General features: G+C 52.4%; 1 protein-coding gene across 1 annotated transcript; it reads left to right on the forward strand.

The window, feature by feature from the left end:
* The first annotated feature begins 5,685 nt into the window (after positions 1 to 5,685).
* LOC119618632 (cystatin-F-like) lies at positions 5,686 to 16,763 on the forward strand. The gene is made up of 4 exons (XM_073008148.1): positions 5,686 to 6,523; positions 14,114 to 14,286; positions 15,775 to 15,891; positions 16,475 to 16,763. The coding sequence occupies exons 1-4, from the start codon at positions 6,388 to 6,390 to the stop codon at positions 16,730 to 16,732; spliced, it is 684 nt and encodes a 227-aa protein (XP_072864249.1). The 5' UTR covers positions 5,686 to 6,387; the 3' UTR covers positions 16,733 to 16,763.
* Positions 16,764 to 20,157: the final 3,394 nt, after the last annotated feature.

The following is a 20,157-nucleotide window of genomic DNA, read 5'->3' on the forward strand; positions in this document are numbered from 1 at the left end:
TGCAGCTGGGCGTGGTGAGGGCTGTGTGCTGAGGTCCATGCTGATGTCAGCACCAGCTGCAAGGACAGAGGGTCCTCTTCCCAGAACTGAGCACACTTGCTTCAGATGACCGCTCGCAAGGGCCCCAACTCACAACCCACCAAGCTGTGTTTTGGCCCCCACGCTCATCCCTGCCTCTGCAGAAACAACAGACACTCAGGGAGTCACAGGTCAGACCTGCAGGCCCTTCCCTCCAGAAAAGGGGTAGCCTCCAGCGGTGTCCTAGGTTGCCAGCTCCAAGTTCTCAAGTCACTGGGCAGGTGCATTTGCAAGCAGACAGCTATGCAGATGGTCAGACCATGGCCTGAGCTGTCAGAAAGGGCAGGGAGTAAATGAGCCTCACTCCCCTGAACCTCAGTTTTCTCATGTGTAAAGTGGGGACACTCACACGCACCTGAAAGGGTTGTGATGAAATGAATTGAACCAGTGTGAGAATGCACACAGGAGACCATCAGTACATGTCAACGGCTCTGAGGATCTCCATCCACTCAGCCACCTCCACCTTTGCTACCTCCACCCGTAGCTCTTGGGGCACAGCTCTGGGGGTCACTACAGGTGAGTTGACCCCAGGAACACAGGTGCAGGGCCACCCAGCCGGCTGCTTTGACAAGTCTTTCAGGAAACATGGCTTTTCACAATCACCCACAATAACAGCCGCTGCTTTTTGAGTGTTGTGTGGGGACTGCTCTAAGTGCCCTGGAGCGCTGTCTCACTTATCCTCCCAGGGCTTCCAGCAGTGGCCATTTCACCCCCATGTGTCTTCAGGTGAGATGGAGGCCAAGGCTGGCTTCACATGTGCGGCACTCCCCTCACCCCACAGAGCCTGGCTGGGGCCCTTCGTGCAGGGCAGAGTCTGAGGTTCAGAAGGCCTGTGTGCCGCCTGCAGTCAGAGGCAGCTGAGCTGGGGCCAAACTCAGGGTCCCCAACAACCAGGCCCACTCCTGCCCAACAGGCCTGGCTGCCCTCAGCCTCCAGCACCGCCAGCCAGGGTCAACAGCATGGGACCCACCCTGACAGGAGTGCTGTCTTGACCGGGCCCAGGAATGCTGTTTCACATCAGGCCTGCCTTCCCATGCATCCTCAAAACCCCAGGGCGGGCAGCTGCAGGCCAGATCCGCAACTCCCTTCAGGGTTCTAGGCCTTGCCCTGTTGTTTGTTTCTGTGGCTCCCCACCTGTCCCATGCAAAGGCCCTCAAACCCAAGCCCCAGATGGCATCAGAGATGCTCTGAGCAGAGGCAGTTCCATCTGCCTTTGTAAATGAATATAAGCATCTGCACACTATACCTGCCTTCTAAAGGCTCTGAGAAGTCCTGCATCAAGAGACTGCTTGGTTTTCTTTACCTCCACATTCCTTGTGTGTCCTTGTGCAAGGGAATGTGTGGGTACACACACCTGACATCTGACAGTTTGGAAGCCCCACTCCTGCTGCAAGGATAACAGAAAACCACATCACTGTCAGGGAGCTCACTCTGAGCCATGCCCCATCACTCATCTCCACCTCACACGAAGCCTAAGAGATGAAGAGTCAAAACTCCCCTTTATCCCTTCTTTTGTTTGGGTATGTTTTGTAACAGACAAGGAGGCTAGAGTTTGGGGAAGTCCAGCGAGTCTCCTGCATCCCACAGTCAGCACCCAGGAGACCCGAGGCCTCCTGGGAACATGGCATTCCATGGGTCAAGGAGGGTGGCAGGGTTCCCGGTGCAGAGAAGGGCTGGGCACCACTTCTCCTTCCTGAGCTTTCTGAAGGCCAGAAGGATGCCACCATGGCTGGGCATGTGGCATAGGGATCAGTTCCTGGGAGAAGGGGCCCCACTGGTCCCACAGCCTTTGGAGGTTGCAGAGGGATTATAATGATTCTCATTGTCATCATTATCAGTATCATGTGGATCTAGGAGCTTTTTAAATATCTGTGTGCTTCAATCCCTTATAGTTATTATTCTTATTAATGCTAACTTGTCCCTTCCCTGGGCCAGTGGGAGCCTCTTCAGCTTGGCTCCGATGCCTTTGACACGGCCCCAACAGCCTTTGAGGGTTTCCCTGCTCCCTGGAAGGTGAGATGTTTCTGGCTCATCTTGTACATTTCCTGCCCTGGCCTGGAATCAGTCATTTCTCCAGCAGCCTTAGTACTTAGTGAGAAACCACTTTTAGGGTGCTCACTGCCACCTGGTTGGTCACTTTTTGTGGCCTCTTCAGTGCAGAGATAGCGAGGGTTTGTAGTAAACTTTAGTAAGTGTGACAACAGACTCTGTAGTGGCTCCACTGTCCCAGCCCTATGCTGTTCCCTCCCCTTTAGTGTGGGTGGGACCTGTGACTCACTTCCAGCCATTCAAATATGGCAAAGATGATGGGAGGTCACCTCCATGTTAATGGTATGTGAGACTGTAGCCCAATTTTCCAAGAAGCAATCTCTCCCATGCCAGCTTTCAGGAAGTCAGTGGCCCTGTCAAGAAGGCCCACATGGCTAGGAGCTTAAGGTGGTCTCTAGCCAACAGCCAGTAGGAAGCTGAAACTGACAATCTCAAGGAACCAACAGCTGACAATAAGCCTTTTACCTGGGAAGCAGCCCCTTCCCCAGTTGAGCCTCTGATGAGACTGCAGCCCCAGCCAGCCCCACATTGCAGCCCCAGCCACACTGCCCCACTCCACCCCCGGCCAGCTTGGTGAGACTCAGAGCACTCAGCTCGGCCAGGCCAGACTCCAGACCCACAGAAACCATGTACCAGAATCTCTGGGACACATCTAAAGCACTGTGTAGAGGGAAATTTATAGCACTAAATGCCCACAAGAGAAAGCAGGAAAGATCTAAAATCAACACCCTCACATCACAATTAAAAGAACTAGAGACGCACAAGCAAACAAATTCAAAAGCTAGCAGAAGACAAGAAATAACTAAGATCAGAGCATAACTGAAAGTGATAGAGACATGAAAAACCCTTCGAAAAATCAATGAATCCAGGGGCTGGTTTTTTGAAACGGTCAACAAAATAGATAGACCACTAGCCAGACTAATAAAGAAGAAAAAAGAGAAGAATCAAATAGATGCAATAAAAAATGATAAAGGGGGTATCACCACTGATCCCACATAAATACAAACTACCATCAGAGAATACTGCAAACGCCTCTACACAAATAAACTAGAAAACCTAGAAGAAATGGATAAATTCCTGGACACATACACCCTCCCAAGTCAAAACCAGGAAGGAGTCGAATCCCTGAATAGACTAAGAACAAGTTCTGAAATTGAAGCAGTAATTAATAGCCTACCAGCCAAAAAAAGTCCAGGACCAGACGGATTCACAGCTGAATTCTACCAGAGGTACAAAGAGGAACTGGTACCATTCCTTCTGAAACTATTCCAAACAAGAGAAAAAGAGGGAATCCTCCCTAACTCATTTTATGAGGTCAGCATCATCCTGATACCAAAACCTGGTAGAGACACAACAAAAAAGAAAATTTCAGGCCAATATCCCTGATGTCCTGTTGATGTGAAAATCCTCAATAAAATATGGCAAACTGAATCCAGCAGCACATCAAAAAGCTTATCCAGCATGATCAAGTCGGCTTCATACCTGGAATGCAAGGCCGGTTCAACATATGCAAATCAATAAACATAATCCATCACATAAACAGAACCAATAACAAAAACCACATGATTATCTCAATAAATGCATAAAAGACCTTCAACAAAATTCAACACTCCTTCATGCTAAAAACTCTCAATAAACTAGGTTTTGATGGAATGTATCTGAAAATAATAAGAGCTATTTATGACAAACTCACAGCCAATATCATACTGAATGGGCAAAAATTTGAAACATTCCCTTTGAAAACCAGCACAAGGATGCCCTCTCTCACCACTCCTATTCAACATAGTATTGGAAGTTCCAGCCAGGGCAAGCAGGCAAGAGAAAGAAATAAAGAGTATTCAAATAGGAAAACAGAAAGTCAAATTGTCTCTGTTTGCAGATGACATGATTGTATATTTAGAAAACTCCATTGTGTCAGCCCAAAATCTCCATAAGCTGATAAGCAACTTCAGCAAAGTCTTAGGATACAAAATCAATGCGCAAAAATCACAAACATTCCCATACACCAATAATAGACAAACAGAGAGTGAAATTATGAGTGAACTCCCATTCACAATTGCTGCAAAGCGAATAAAATACCTAGGAATACAACTTACAGGGGATGTGAAGGACTTCTTCAAGGAGAACTACAAACAATTGTTCAAGGAAATAAGAAAGGACACAAATAAACGGAAAAACATTCCACACTCATGGATAGGAAGAATCAATATTGTGAAAATGGCCATACTGCCCAAAGTAATTTACAAATTCAGTGTTCTCCCCATGAAGCTACCATTGCCTTTCTTCACAGAATTGGAAAAAACTACTTTAAAGTTCCTATGGAACCAAAAAAGAGCCTGTGTAGCCAAGGCAATCCTAAGCAAAAAGAACAAAGCTGGAGGCATCATGCTACCTGACTTCAAACTATACGACAAGGCTATGGTAACCAAAACAGCATGGTACTCGCACCAAAACAGATATATAGACCAATGGAACAGAACAGAGGCCTCAGAAATAACACCACACATCAACAACCAACTGATCTTTGACAAGCCTGACTAAAACAACCAATGGGGAAAGGATTCCATATTTAATAAATGGTGTTGGGAAAACTGGCTAGCCATTTGCAGAAAACTGAAACTGGACCTCTTCCTTACACCTCATACAAAAATTAACTCAACATAGATTAAGGACTTAAACATAAGACATAAAACCATAAAAATCCTAGAAGAAAACCTGGGCAGTACCACTCAGGATATAGGCATGGGCAAAGACTTCATGACTAAAACACCAAAAGGAATAGCAACAAAAGGCAAAATTGATAAATGGGACCTAATTTAACTAAAGAGCTTCCACACAGCAAAATAAACTCTCACCAGAGTGAACAGGCAACCTACAGAATGGGAGAAAGTTTTTGCAATATATCTATCTGACAAAGGGCTAGTGTCAAAAATCTACAAGGAACTTAAACAAATTGACAAGAAAAAAAACAACCCTATCAAAAAGTGGGTGAAGGATATGAACAGACACTCAAAAGAAGACATTTATGGGGCCAACAAACATATGAAAAATCGCTCATCATCACTGGCCATTAGAGAAATGCAAATCAAAACCACAATGAGATACCATCTCATGCCAGTTAGAATGGCGATCATTAAAAAGTAAGGAAACAACAGATGCTGGAGAGGATGTGGAGAAATAGGAACGCTTTTACACTGTTGGTGGGAGTGTAAATTAGTTCAACCATCATGGAAGACAGTGTGGCGATTCCTCAAGGATCTAGAACCAGAAATACCATTTGACCCAGCAATTTCATTACTGGGTATATACTCAAAAGATTATAAATCATTCTAGTCTAAAGACACATGCACATGTATGTTTATTGCAGCACTCTTCACAATAGCAAAGACTTGGAACCAACCCAAATGCCCATCAATGGTAGACTGGATAAAGAAAATGTGGCACATACACACCATGGAATATTATGCAGCAATAAAAAAGGATGAGTTCATGTCCTTTGCAGGGACGTGGATGAAGCTGGAAACCATCATTCTCAGCAAACTAACACAAGAATAGAAAACCAAACACGGCATGTTCTCACTCATAGGTGGGAGTTGAACAATGAGAACACATGGGCACAGGGAAGGGAACATCACACACCAAGGCCTATCTGGGGGTGGGGCACCAGGGGAGGGATAGCATTTGGAGAAATACCTAATGTAGATGATGGGTTGATGGGTACAGCAAACCACCATGGCACGTTCTGCACATGTACCCCAGAACTTAAGTATTTTTTTAAAAAAGAAGAAAATCAAGTGATTCTGCTTTTGAAAATTCCTGCTAATGTTTTTCATGCAACATCTCTTTTGTGTGTGGCTCAGGGGTAGAACATTGCACCAGGATTTGCTCACGGGTCTCGTTTCTCTTCCTCCTCCCCCAGCAAATGACGACTGCTTGGAAACTTTTATAAAGGAAGCGGTTACCTTTGTGGCTGATAGATCTAAAGGTGAAGAGCTTCTGGCCAAAATGATTCAGCAGCAAACCACTCCCCTCCCTAGCACCATGCAGGCAGCCCCCTAGCCCCGCCCCTGCCCCTGTCCCAGAGTGGTTTGCAGGGTGGGGTTCCATGCTGTGGCCCCAGCACCCACCCTTGGTTTGAGACAGCCCACTGCCCCGTGCTACCCGAGAAGGCTCAGCACAGGCACCAACCACTGCCCAGCATTGCCCCGTGCTGCCTGAGAAGGATTGGCACAAGCACCAACCACTGTCCCCAACTGCCCCATGCTGCCTGAGAAGGCTCTGCACGGCCACCCCGGACTGCCCCGCACTGTCCCCACCCGGGCAGCCATGCGAGCGGCTGGAACTCTGCTGGCCTTCCGCTGCCTGGTTGTGAGCACCACTGGGGGCCCTTCCCCAGGTAAGTGGCGTTCTCCCCTGGCTGCTCCCTTGGGGTCTCTCCCTGAGATTGGCCGCTGGTGCCTTGGGTCTTCCCCAGGGCATTTTCCTGGCTTGGAATCCCCACAGGACCATGCGGTGGTGAGAGGTGCTGGGAGTGGTGAGCGGGGCAAGGGGCTCCATCCGGCTGCAGCCACCTTTGGGAGTAGCAGGCTACAGGGATGAAGGGTGTGGGGGCTGCCCCAGAAGGCTAGGGGCAAGGGAAACGTCTTCCATTCTCTGGTCTTCACAGAGGTCTGAGAAAGGTCTGAGCAAGGCAGATCTCCCGCAGCCCCTCTGCGGGACGGAGGCGACAGGGCAGCCACATGCCTGCAGTTAGCCTCTTCTATCTGATGGCTTGTCCTTCCTTCCTGCCGGCTGCTGTCCTGTGACTTGGCCCCAGGGACCCTAACGATCAGACTCTTTCACCCTTCCTGAAATCCACTCCCTGAGGGTCAGCACTCAGCGGGAGGGGGGACACGGAGGAAGCAGCCACTGCCTGTGCACTGGGAAACTGAGGCATGGTCAGGCTAAGAGATTTGCCCAAGTCACACGGCCAGGGACAACCTTCCCTCCCCCAAAGGGAACTGGCCCATGTCCTCCCTGGCACAGGAATCAGACCAGGATACTGATGGGAACTTGGGAGGCCCTCGCCTCATTTAACCAACCAGGAAGCTGGCATCAGAGGGTTGAGGTGACCCGCTCAAGTCACACGACTCCCACTCAGCAGATGGGGACAGAAGGGGGCTAGAGTCTGACCAAAGGGGCCCAGGTTGGGGGGTGTGCAGCAGGACCACTGACAAGAGGACGGCCCTAGAGCACCCAAAGGGTCCACGGAGGGTTCTCACCTCCTCCTGGTGAATCAAAGTACTGAGGACTCAGTGATGCTGGGGGACAGTGTTAAGCTCCCAGGCCTGGCCTAGGGTGGGTGTTGTGACTGAGCGCCCAAGAGGACAGGGCAGGCTGGAGGAGGGAGGCAGCTTCTGCTCTCACTGATGGGAACATGCCACCACGGGCTCTGGGTGGTGCTCAGTGAACATGGAGCTCACCCATGGCCGCCAGAAGGCTGGGGACAGCACACCCGCCCTGCCTCCCAGCTTGGGAGTCTTCTCAGCTGACGCGTGGAGCCTTCCACCCACTTCCCAGCCTCACAGGGGCCTCTCCTCCTGGTCCTGTCATGATGCAGCGCCGCCCGCCCACTGCCATCTTGTGCCCTGCCCCTTCGTGTCTCCAAGGTCCAAGAGGGAAGCGGGGAAGAGATGCACGTTCACCCAAGAGAAGTGGCTCCTTCTCACACCTCAGAAAAGGCTCTCCTAGAGGGGACATGGAGCCAGCTGTACTAGTGTGTCATGGGATCTAATTAAACCTACTGACTGCTGAGGGGTTTCAGAGCTCTGCTCACCTCATGGAGCAGGCTAGGGACTTGTAGCAGAGTGGTGTGGGAGCTGACGTGCTGGGCAGCCGGCAAAGTCACTTTCCTGGGCTGTGTTCCTGGTCCCTCGCTGGTGTGTAATGCTGCACCAAGGCTTTCCCTCCGTTCCCTGTAGATCTGCTGTCGGCCACCAAACCCCAGACGGAAGCTCCAGAGCCCACGTTCACACACACGGAGTGGGCCCTCAGCCTCAGTCCTACCATCCGTGAAATGGGAAGATAACTGCACCCCATGTCCGGTCTTGGGGAGGCTGAAAAGAGGTGGCTCGGGGAAGGCACAGGCATGGAGGCACACGGGGCGTGGGGTGCTCTCTGCCAGCCTCGGTCCCCTGCTCTGTCCAGTGCAGGACCTTCTGCTGCTGTGCTGGTGACAGCCCCCAACACCCTGCCCAGGTGCTGTGATCATTTCGGTGCTTCCAGCAAGGGCCTTCAGTCTTCGGCTGTACAGGGAGGGTGCTGGGAGGCCCCCAGTCTAGCAGCAAAAGAGATGGGAACCTGGGCCCCAGACACAAGCATGCATCCTGCCTCCACCCCACAACTCCTACAGCCCCCCCACCCCCACTGCCTTCTCTGAGAATAAATTACAGAGCCTTCCTCATGACTGAGGGGGCTGGGGGGCAGGGGAAGCAACAGGGACCCTGAGGGTGGTGCCGTCTGAGCATCTGGCCTCTCTCCACACCCAGGCACTGAACTGCACAGACAGCAGCGCTGAGTCCCTCAGGGCACCTTTCTTCCCTGAGGCTTTCAGAACCTAGGAAATTGCCACACTAGCTTCCGCCACCCTTTTGAAAAGGGCTGTTTCTTTCTCAATCTGATGGGCATCTCTTCTGGGAGGCTCTGCGAGGTGCCATGTCACCCTCTGCCCCCTCCACTCTAGCTGCAACGGTCCATCTGCCTGGACAGGGGCCCTGGGGTCAGGGAGCCATTTCGGCTTCCCTCTGCAAGGTGATGTCACTCCTTACTTCCCAGTAGCAGAGAGACCACCTGCAGCCCGGGGACCTCCTGCCTCCTGGGGAGCACTGAGGGCTGCCGCAGGCTGAGCCACCCTCTAGGCGGCAAGATTTGTTTTTCCCAATGGGGGCATTCATTTGCCCTGAGACCCCTGCTGTGGCCATGTGCCTTTTGATGTATTTGATAATGATTACAGTATTGCACATCATTTATTGACAAGTGCTTTGTGTATGTTGCCTCATATATTCTCACTGTCGTCAACATCCTCATTTTACAGGTGAGGACACGGAGGCTCAGAGAGGTTAGGCAGCTTGCCTGAGATCACACAGTCGGTGAGAGGCAGAGCTGGAATTCAAACTCCCGGTGTGTCCCAGTGGGTTAAGGTCGGGACTGATCCTGGGAGAGCTCAGTGTCCTGTCTGTGCCAGGGGCATGTGTGTGCCCTCAAAAGAAAGTCTCCACCATTAGCCATCACACAGAGACCCGAGAGTACAGTGGGCGGGTGTGGCCCCAAGGACCCGGGCTTTCTGAATTTTGATGGTGTCATGTGAGAGGGCTTGGGGTGACGGGGTGAACACCAGCACCCTTAAGCTGGACCTGTATCCCCCCAACACCCCAGTTCTCAGGCACAGCCATGCAGACCTTATGCTCTGGGTGATGGGGGCCAATGGGGTCCCTCCCAAAGGGTCTCCCCACCCAGCTCAGTACTGGCCCACGGAAAGGGCGCCCCCTCAGGTGACACAGGGAGGGACACCAGCAGGGACCATCTGCATCCAGCTCTCGGCACCCAGGTCCCCATCTCAGGGATAGTTTCACAAGCAGGGGCTTCCCAACCTCCCGGCCACACCTAGAACACTCCTGAAAGAGGGAGGTGGTGCGCAAGGCCAGCCCCTGCTGTGCCCACCCATTTTCCTACTAAAGGCCGGTGGGAAGGGTCTGCCTGGTGTCACCACAGTGATCCCTGTCCATGTTCTCTCTCTTCTCAGAATGGCTTAGTACCAGCTCTACCACCAGGCCAATGCCCCGAGGACAGGAACGTACCCTGCCCAGGGCATGCCCAGCAGCTGTCAGAAGCTGCAGCTCCCTGCTGCCTTGGGCAGAAGCCCTGGCAACTCCCCTGGCACGGCAACTTCACATCTGCACCCCAGTGCACACGGGTCCTTGGGTGCCCCGATAGGTCTGCGCACCATGCACACAGCCAGTCAACGCTCAGAAACACGGGGCTGCAGCACGAAAGAAGGATGATCGCAGGGTCACAGGACAAGGAGATGGAGGAAACTCAAATCCATCTCCCTGAGGAGCCTGGGGCCCGGGTTTTTAAGGGTTCTGGAGTGGCGAAGTGTGGAGATCGATTGTTGGAAGGGGCAGTGTGATGTCACAGCACAGGGAGAGGAAGCAGCTGTGTTTTCGTGATGATTCCGTTCCTCTGTGGGGGGGCTTCCAAACTGGTTGCTGGAATTGGGATCTGAAAAACATCTTGGGCCAGAGAGCAGCCTGATTCAAGCTTAATTATGAGTATCTTTCTGTCCAGAACCTGGCATGCAATTCTTGCCAACGTGCGGGGACGGTTTCATTTGCCTTCCCATGACCATGTGTCCTGGGGCCTGCTCAGCACCTGGTATCATCAGGCCCTGCCCACCCCCGCCCCACCTCCAGCTTCTATGTCTGGAAGCTCCCTGCCTGTCTCAGGCACAGCCCACCTCCCCTCCCACCCTGCATTAGAAGCAGTGGTGCGCTGAGGTCAGGCTGCCCTGGCAGGCTCCTCCTGGTGCAGGCCTCGCACAAGGCAGGTAACCCCCACTCCCCTTGAGCAGGTCTGGTAGGCCCCAGGCATTGTTTCTCTACAGACGAATTTTATGTGCCTTTTGTTTCTTCTCACAAGCCTGATAGTCCGTGGGTTATTTCCGTTCATGTCACCCTGGCCATCACCACCGTCATCCTCTGCACCCAGCAGCAGCCTCCAGCGGGGTCTCCTCAACTCTTCCCAGCACGTAGCTCCCTCCTCCCCTAGGTCAGTTCAGCCACCTTCCAGCTGCTACCCCTATCCTGCCCCTCTGCTCACCCATTTTACCCTCAGGTTGGCATCCTGTCCTGTGCCCCAGCCTCTGCCTCCCCTCCACTGCGGGCGGGGCCTGTCTCAGAGTCCACCCTGCATCTCCCTTAGCACCTGCCAAACAGTCCTTCTTGAATGAGGAAAAAGCGAGAGTGGTGTTCCAAATTAGTCACACCTGGGTTTAGCCCCCACCCTGCACTCCAAGCTCTTGGTCTCCTCGCCTGCAGAATGGGCATGCAGCAGAAAAAACAGCATCGCGGGGCCCTCCAGACAGAGCAGGCGAGGAGGAGAGCACCCATTCTCCCACTGCCCACCTTCAGTGGCACGGAGCAAACCCGAGTCCCCTCCCTGGGGGCGGGGGGCAGGGGTCCTCTCCACAGTTCTTTGACTCCAGCGGAGGTTCTCAAATTCGCTCACCACCTGCTGGGCGCTTGTTTTCTTCCCTGAAGATGCCTGGCCCCTCTGGGGTGTTAATTCTTAATGATCAACCTTTCCTTGTTAATTTCTCTTAACAAATCATCCTAAAAATAGGTTTGACTTTTAAACATTTTTAAATTAAAAATTGAGCTTTTAATATCTGTTTAGACAACTGTAAGACAGTGAAAGGTTTAACTTGAAGCCTACATTTTAGGAATCATGTAGTTAAATAAAAATATACCAATTTCAGTATTTTTCATAAGCTTTTTGTAACTTTAACACAACCTTTCAGGAACTAACGTCATGAGCTTGAAAGGGAAATTTATCTGAAGTTCAGTGTAACTGAGTTTCACTTCATTTTTAAAATTCTGTTAATCTCAAGCAAAATTAAATACATTTTATTTTTTAAAAAGTTAATAATGGTTAGCTTTAAGATACCAAGAATAATTATTTTTTGTTATGCTCCTCCGTATTTTTCAAATTTCCTACCAAAAATAGGTAAGTTTATAATCAGAAAAAGTCATAAAATATAGTTTTTACAAAGAAAAAAATGGACAGCCATATTAATTTAATGTGAGGAAAGAAAGCAAAATAATAATAAAAGCACTAATCTCTGATAGCAAAAATACACTGAACACACACTACCCCTTCCACACACGTGTCTCTTTCTTTCTCTGCTGTTCAGACGACAGTGATGAGCAGAAACCAAGCTACTTTCCAGAACAGTTTTTTGTTGTAACTAAAAGCCACATTCAACTTCCTGTCACCAACAAGCGCAGGGACCAGAAGGAGCTGGCTTTGGCACTGGGGCCCCTCCTTCCTGATGGTAACACTGCAGGTCCCGAGGACCCCCCACTGCCAGCACCAGTGTCAGAGTCACCTGAGAGCCTGGGGAAATGCAGGTTCCAGGGCCTCCCCTAGATGGCCAAGCCCAGCCCCTGCTGCTCAGGAACAGAGCGGTTTCTATTCCATCTTCAGAGGCCTAGTCTTAAGCAAAGGCTGCAGCGGTTTCAGGGGGGATGTGTGTGACACTAATTACTGTCAAGGACAGTCCCAGGGCATGCCAGTGCAGGACACAGCTATCCAGCAGCACACAGGACCAGCACATGGCCAGCTTTCTCTATGGGGTGGGGCGCCAGCACTGCGCTGCTTTCTTGGGATGGAAGGCCAGGCTTCCTTGGCTGCTAAAGCACGGGGCAGGCACAGTCATCCAAAGCCCAGCTATAAAGTTCACCTTCTGGCCCGGAACCAACCACGGGACAGCCACCTGCCAAGTGGCCTCCCTTCACAATGGACACTCTTTACCGGGATGGGGCAACATTCCCAAGGCCACAGAACTTCTAGTCCCACACCTTCTTTGCCCACTCCTGGCACTGCACCGCCCAGCCTGGGGGTGCCACATGGTGACCAGAAACCTCGGCATCCTGGCTGTCTACCCTTGGTGGGGTCTGGTGTGCACCCACAGACATCCAGGACCCAGGAAGGGCCTCTTGCAGACCTCAGGCAGCAGTGGGAATGGCCTCCTCTGGGGCCCTCGCACTGAGTTGACACTGACGTCCTGGCAAGGCCTCCCTGCCATGCCCAGCTATGAAGCCTGTCCCCTCCCGTTCCCCAATCACCCTGCCCCCAGTGCCCTGGCACCCAGCTTTCCATCCAGACCATAGCAGGCTGCAGCCTCAGGCACAGACACTAGGGGACAGACTGTGGGGGAAGCCCCCGGTGCTGCTTCCCCATCTTGTATCCAAATATAGGCCTCCTTGGTGCAGGAAAGGCAGGCCTCCCTGACCCCAACGAAGCTTGTGGACACAGTGCACTGTCACCCACAGGAGTGAAAAAGACTGTCCCTGGAAGGTCAGGAGGCAGCGCAGGGGTATCAAGTGCTGCAGGCTGCCAGGAGGGGTGCCCTCCTAGGGGCTGGGCCTGAGGCTGAGAGCCAGGCAGGCAGAAGGCCTTGAGAAGAGGACGGCGCCATCTCCTTCCAGTGGGAGGCCCTACCTCCATCCACCGCCTAGAGGGTCAGGCGGGGCTGACTTTCCCTACCATACTAAGGCTACATCCCGTACTTAGGTTCTTACCTGTGGTACATGTTCCGCTTTTATCACATATGTTGGAAATAACCCTGGGTTCTGAAAGGGGGGCACAGGTTCATTGCACCCCCTGGCACCTGGTCCTCAGCTCTGAAAATGCAGCAACAAATGCACTGCAGGTGTGTTGGTCGGGGGACAGGTGAGGGGGCAGGTGAGGTGGGAGAGGTGAGGGGGCAGGTGAGGGAGCAGGTGAGGGGACAGGTTGGGGGGCAGGTGAGGAGCAAGTGAGGGAGGACAGGTGATGGGGGCAGGTTGGGGGGGCAGGTAAGAGAAGACAAGTGAGGGGGCAGGTGGGACATGTGTGGGGGCAGGTGAGGGAGCAGGTAAGAAAGAACATGTGAGGGAGGACAGGTGGGTGGACAGGTGAGGGGGGCAGGTGAGGAGAGACAGTTGAAGGAGGGCAGGTGACGGGGCAGGTGGGGGGGCAGGTGAAGGGTGGGTGGGGTGGGTAAGCGGGGACAGGTAACAGGGGCAGGTGAGGGCGGGGCTGGTGAAGGGGGAGCAGGTGAGGGGTGGGTGGGGCCAAGAGGCACATGCCAGCGGAGAACTGAGAACCACAGAGGCATGAGGTATGACACCTGGACTGAAGACCCCGCTAACATCAGTGTTCTTATCTGGTTCTTCGTCTCTTTCAGATACTTGTTCCCAGGACATTATCTCAGGTGTGAATCCAGGATTTCCTAAAACAATAAAGACCAACAACCCAGGAGTCCTCCAAGCAGCCAGACACAGTGTTGAGAAGTTGAACAACTGCACGAACGACAAGTTCTTGTTCAAGGAGTCCCGCATTACAAGGGCCCTAGTTCAGGTAACGGTCTGGGTTCTGGTCACATGTCACGAACAGCCCTAAGCAGCTGAGTTGCTACCATGCAACACCTAGGCAAGCAGGGCGGATGTAATGTGAAGTCGCTCCTGAGTGCAGAACTCTGGGCAGAAAGCAGATGCATAAGGGGTTGGAGTGGACAGCGGCAGCCGAGGCCAGCATCCCCCAGGGCAAGGCACAAAGGTTACACAAAGCACACGGCTCCCCGGCAGTTACCAGGCCCCTGGCCCAGAGCCCACTAGGCATGGGGTAAGAAGGCGCCAGGGCCCTAATGGGGCTCCTGGAGGTGGGCGCCAAGGCTGACGGGGGAGAAAGCCACTGTCCGAGGAGCTGTCCCTGCTGGGACCAGGGTCCCCATCTGGCCTCACCCCTCACGTGCCCTGCAGCCCAGAAGTGTCCTTGCCACTTTCCCCTGGAGTGCTCACTCACATCCCAGAGTCCCAGAGCTCTGCCCAAGCCACTGCCCTTTCTCCGACTCATTTTTACTGTGCCTGCTCAGCACCCTCCCTCCTAGGGGACCCTCTGGGACACAGCCAGGCCTTGCTCGTCTGTGTCCTGAGAACACCCACTTGCTAATGTGGGACACAGGCTGTGGATGACACCCACCACCGCATGCTGGCGCCTGGAGGGAAGGGACAGAAGCAGCCCTGTCCAAGGCAGTCTTCACAGTGTTCATGGTTATGCTGGGTCACAGGTCGGGGTGATTTTTATAACCTAATTATTTCTGACAATTGCAAACTTGTGAAGGGCAGCATGCTTTCCTATGAGAAGCGCGCTACAGAAGGCAGTATGGCGTGTAGCCAGGGTCGTCACTCCACAACCTGGCCTGAGTGACGCAGGCCCTCCCTCCTTCTCCGGGAGGCCAGCAGGATGCCCTGGGCCTGAGTCCTCGGGGTTCTCTGGGAGGGGGCTTGGAGGTTGTCCCTCTCCAGCTTGGCGATATTGGAGACAATGTAATTTCCCTAGAGCTGAGACTAAAACCTGAGGAATTTTTCTTCAACTCCTCCGAGACCACAAATGAGAAAGAACCAGGCGGCTGCCATATCCAAGTGGAGAAGGGCTGTCCAGAAACTCAAAACTTCCAACCCCAGGAATGGGGAAGGGAAGCCCACAGACCCCAGGCCTGACACAGAGGCCACAAGAAACAGCCATCATGGGGCTGGAGTGAGGGCTGCAGGGCGGGCTCAGCAGGGCATGCAGGAGACCTAGTGTGACATCCCTCCTGAGTGCAGAGCTCTGGGCAGAAAGGAGACACCTGTCTCAAGAAGGGGCAGAACCCCAGCACGGGCAGGGAGGGGAGTGGGAAGGGTCTGCAGGCTCTGCCGTAAGCCAGAAGCATTGCCCCAAGACGCCAGCCCACTTCCCTTCTCCTGGGTGGGCACCTGCACCACTGTCTTGAGGCCCCGCTTGCTAGTGGAGGAGCCTGCCCTCCCTCCCCTGTGCCCACTAACCCAGCCCCTTTGCTGCCTACAGATAGTGAAAGGCCTGAAATACATGCTTGAGGTGGAAATTGGCAGAACTACCTGCAAGAAAAACCAGCACCCGCGTCTGGACAACTGTGACTTCCAAACCAACCAAACATTGAAGCGGGTAAAGCAGCAGGCCCTTCTCTCAGATGCGCCCTCTCTTCCCAGCTCACTCCCTCCCAGGGCTGTGAAAAACACCCTGTCACCATTTCTCTAACACAGCACTCCAAACCTCACCCCTGAGGAAGCTAGGCCTTCCGGACTCCCGCATGACCAAGGATCCGGGAGAACAGGAGGTAGAGCCTGTGCCAGGAGTTCCTCAGACGACATCCTCCTGTCCTAGAGGCGGAGACACAGCTCGGGAAGAGCGTCCTGGGGTGCGGGTGGAAAGGGTTAGAGTAAGAAAAGCTTTCAAACAATCCAGAAATTATATATATATATCATATACATGTATATGATATATACGATAGATATCATATATAGCATATCTCTGCAGAGAGAGCAAGAGAAAGGAAACATGGCAACATTCAGCAATTATAGAGGTGAAAAGCATATCTTCTTAAATCATTCAAGTTTTCTGTAGGTTTGAAATTTTTCAAAATGAAAACTAGGGGCAGGAGAAGAGCTCCTCTGTGAGGAGCACCCCTCCACGGGCAGAGGGCTCACCAGGGAAAGTCTGAGCTCTCAGGTGTGCCCTTCTGTTTCAGACTCTGAGCTGCTACTCTGAAGTCTGGGTCGTGCCCTGGCTCCAGCACTTCGAGGTGCCTGTTCTCCGTTGTCACCGACCCCCGCCTCTTCAGCAAGACCACAGCCATGACAAACACCAGGATGCGTGCTCCCTGTCCACTCCCACCCATCTCATGACCGGCCTCACAGACCCTCTCAGGCCTCTGACGAGTGAGCAGATGAAGTGCCGCTGGGTCTCTGCAGGGCAGCTGGAATGGGAGCATGGTAGAGCCTCCTAACAGATTAAATAGATCACATTTGCTTCTAAAATTAACTCCTGTTTCTGAGACTGCACACCTAGATTCCGGGTCTGGGTGCAGGGGACTGAGCCAATGGAGGGAGTTGTGAAAGTAAGGGATGAGCCGCCGTGGCTACAGGCCCCCAGGAGAGCAGGGTACAGCTCTGGGTCTGAATCAGCGGCAGAGCTGTGGGCAGGGACCCCGTTGGCCACTGGGCACCTTGGCCTGTTGTGATGAACACAGCTGGGAATCAAGATGAACAGCGAGCAGCAGCCATGCTGGCCCTTTTAGGGGAGCATCGGGAGGTGAGGCAAGCCTTACCAGGGATCCCCTTTACCAAGGGTTCTGACAAGTTGAAATTACTTCCTCTGGGGGCCTGAGCAGCCTGAGCTGCTAGCTATAACCCTCCAAAGGCCAAAGCCCCAGAAGAGGTGAGCTGTCCACACCAGGAGCAGCAGGGCCACGGCTGTGCCTCCCTGAGGTTCGGGCCTCGCAGGGACTTGCCCTGCTGCCTGAGTGGGGGCAGAGCAGCAGACCACTCTCCAGAGCCCTCCAGAGAGGGCGCCCCACTGAAGATGACTGTGCTGGGCGTGCAGGAGGAGGGAGAGGCCGCCGAGGGCTGGAGGGCACCAGGATTGGAAGAAGACTGGAAGAAGTGTCAGACTGGGCCACCTTGAGACCTGGGCACCCCAGAGGACTCTGCTGTGCAGCCAAGGTTTGAGTCAGTGCCCTGCCATGATCCATAGGTTGCGGGGGCACTGCACAGCCAGCTGCTGTCACCCCTGCTCCCAGCTTCACCCGTGCGTTCTCCAGTCACATCCCCAGGAGGCTGGCTCGGCTGTGCTAGCTGTGACTCTGGCAGTCACTAACCTAACCCTTCGGAGCCTCAGTTCCCATTGGTACAATGAGGCCATGTCTTCTGGAATCATTAAGAGTCAACATATGTGAACAACTTTCAGAACTACAGACCACTCTGCAAGTGTAAGCTGACGATAAAAATCTCAAACTGAGATCTCTGTCCTATGAAATGTAATAGCTGAATCTTGATGGAGTTTCTGTAAGGGATAACAGAGGCACACGATGAGTTACCCGATTAAGAGCATGTTAGTAATTCACCTTAGAACGAATCCCTTTTATGTTTACAGCAAAAGCATATCACAAATTTAAACCTAATAAGAAGACTCTATTTCACACCTCACCATGTCAAATTACCAGATAAAACACAGGAAATGACACTTGGAGACAGAAAATCAACAGCTAAGTCAAAATCAAGACTCCTTTGCTGAAAACTGTGAATAACAGTTTGCCAGCTTCTTTATATTTGTGAAAATTACGCACTGAAAGCAAAGCTCTCTGTTCTCAATTTGAAAAGGGAAGTCTACCTATAAGCCCAGTACATTTACATTGTTTGTATGACAGAATGATTAGGTATTATCTTACTTTCTTTGCATACTTGACATACAAGGTACATCACTTGTTACTAAAAGTATTTCTAATGACCACTAATTTTCTTTCCTATAGAGTCACATAAAAAATTTTGAGTTGTTCATCTGACACAATGTGGGTCACACCAACTAGACAGAATCCCATCTTTGCCTCTGTCCTACTGGTGCTGCCCCCAGGAGCCAGCCTCGAGAAGGGGGGACACACAATTAACCATCAGACCCCCCGGCTCTCTTCCCCAACATGAGGCCTGGCCAGTGCTGGGAGAATTAACCATCAGACTCCCAACTCTCTTCCCCCAACATGAGGCCTGACCAGCGCTGGGAGGAATTAACCATCAGACTCCCAACTCTCTTCCCCCAACATGAGGCCTGGCCAGCGCTGGGAGGAATTAACCATCAGACTCCCAGCTCTCTTCCCCCAACATGAGGCCTGACCAGCGCTGGGAGGAATTAACCATCAGACTCCCAACTCTCTTCCCCAACATGAGGCCTGGCCAGTGCTGGGAGAATTAACCATCAGACTCCCAACTCTCTTCCCCCAACATGAGGCTTAACCAGCGCTGGGAGGAATTAACCATCAGACTCCCAGCTCTCTTCCCCCAACATGAGGCCTGACCAGCACTGGGAGGAATTAACCATCAGACTCCCAACTCTCTTCCCCCAACATGAGGCCTGGCCAGTGCTGGGTGAATTAACCATCAGACTCCCAACTCTCTTCCCCCAACATGAGGCCTGACCAGCGCTGGGAGAATTAACCATCAGAATCCCAACTCTCTTCCCCCAACATGAGGCCTGGCCAGTGCTGGAATTAACCATCAGACTCCCAACTCTCTTCCCCCAACATGAGGCCTGACCAGCGCTGGGAGAATTAACCATCAGAATCCCAACTGTCTTCCCCCAACATGAGGTCTGACCAGCGCTGGGAGAATTAACCATCAGACTCCCAACTCTTTTCCCCCAACATGAGGCCTGGCCAGTGCTGGAATTAACCATCAGAATCCCAACTCTCTTCCCCCAACGAGGCCTGGCCAGTGCTGGGAGGATTAACCATCAGACTCCCAACTCTTCCCCAACATGAGGCCTGGCCAGTGCTGGGAGGATTAACCATCAGACTCCCAACTCTCTTCCCCCAACATGAGGCCTGGCCAGTGCTGGGAGGATTAACCATCAGACTCCCAACTCTCTTCCCCCAACATGAGGCCTGGCCAGTGCTGGGAGGATTAACCATCAGACTCCCAACTCTCTTCCCCCAACATGAGGCCTGGCCAGTCCAGGGAGAATTAACCATCAGACTCCCAACTCTCTTCCCCCAACATGAGGCCTGGCCAGTCCAGGGAGAATTAACCATCAGACTCCCGACTCTCTTCCCCCAACATGAGGCCTGGCCACTGCTGGGGGAATTAACCACCAGACTCCCGGCTCTCTTCCCCAACAGGGCCTGGCCACCACTCAGGGGAGAGGAGGGCACAGGAGTCTAAGGCCAGCCAGTGCACACAGATGGTCCCGATGTTACCACAGCTATCAGTTCTCTGAATTTCTGTATCATTACATATTTATCTGATTTCTTTCTAACTTTTATTAGTATCCATTTAAAATACTGTCTCTGTGAAGTTATTCCAAACATTTTTGGAGGCACAATCTCTATTGCTCTCACAAATACCCAGGAAAGAAAGGAGATGTCAGCCCCATTTCATAGGCTGGAAAACAGGAGAGAAGTGTAGTATCAACTTACACCACAAGGAGTCAACGTCAAGAGCAGATGGCCTAAGGCTGCCTGCTCCCTGCCTGCAGATGGCTGCCTGAGAGAGGTCCCGCCGCTTCCTTCCTGAGCTAGTCGGATGGACTACTTGGCCTTAAAACATCATCCTCACCAAGACAATCCTTACATCAACACCTGATGGAATTAAACTTCAGTACTGTTAATTAAAGTAGAGAAGAAACTCCCAGGCCACACCATCAAAAAAGGTTAATCAGCAGAAG

This window comes from Chlorocebus sabaeus, chromosome 2 (assembly GCF_047675955.1).
Source record: "Chlorocebus sabaeus isolate Y175 chromosome 2, mChlSab1.0.hap1, whole genome shotgun sequence".
NCBI classification, from domain to species: domain Eukaryota; kingdom Metazoa; phylum Chordata; class Mammalia; order Primates; family Cercopithecidae; genus Chlorocebus; species Chlorocebus sabaeus.

Excerpts from the sequence above, each read along its gene's own strand:
- LOC119618632 (XM_073008148.1), top strand. The coding sequence starts at position 6,388 with ATGCTGCCTGAGAAGGCTCTGCACGGCCACCCCGGACTGCCCCGCACT. Across the intron at positions 6,524-14,113 it reads CACTGGGGGCCCTTCCCCAG|ATACTTGTTCCCAGGACATT; the intron begins GTAAGTGGCGTT and ends CGTCTCTTTCAG. Across the intron at positions 14,287-15,774 it reads TTACAAGGGCCCTAGTTCAG|ATAGTGAAAGGCCTGAAATA; the intron begins GTAACGGTCTGG and ends TGCTGCCTACAG.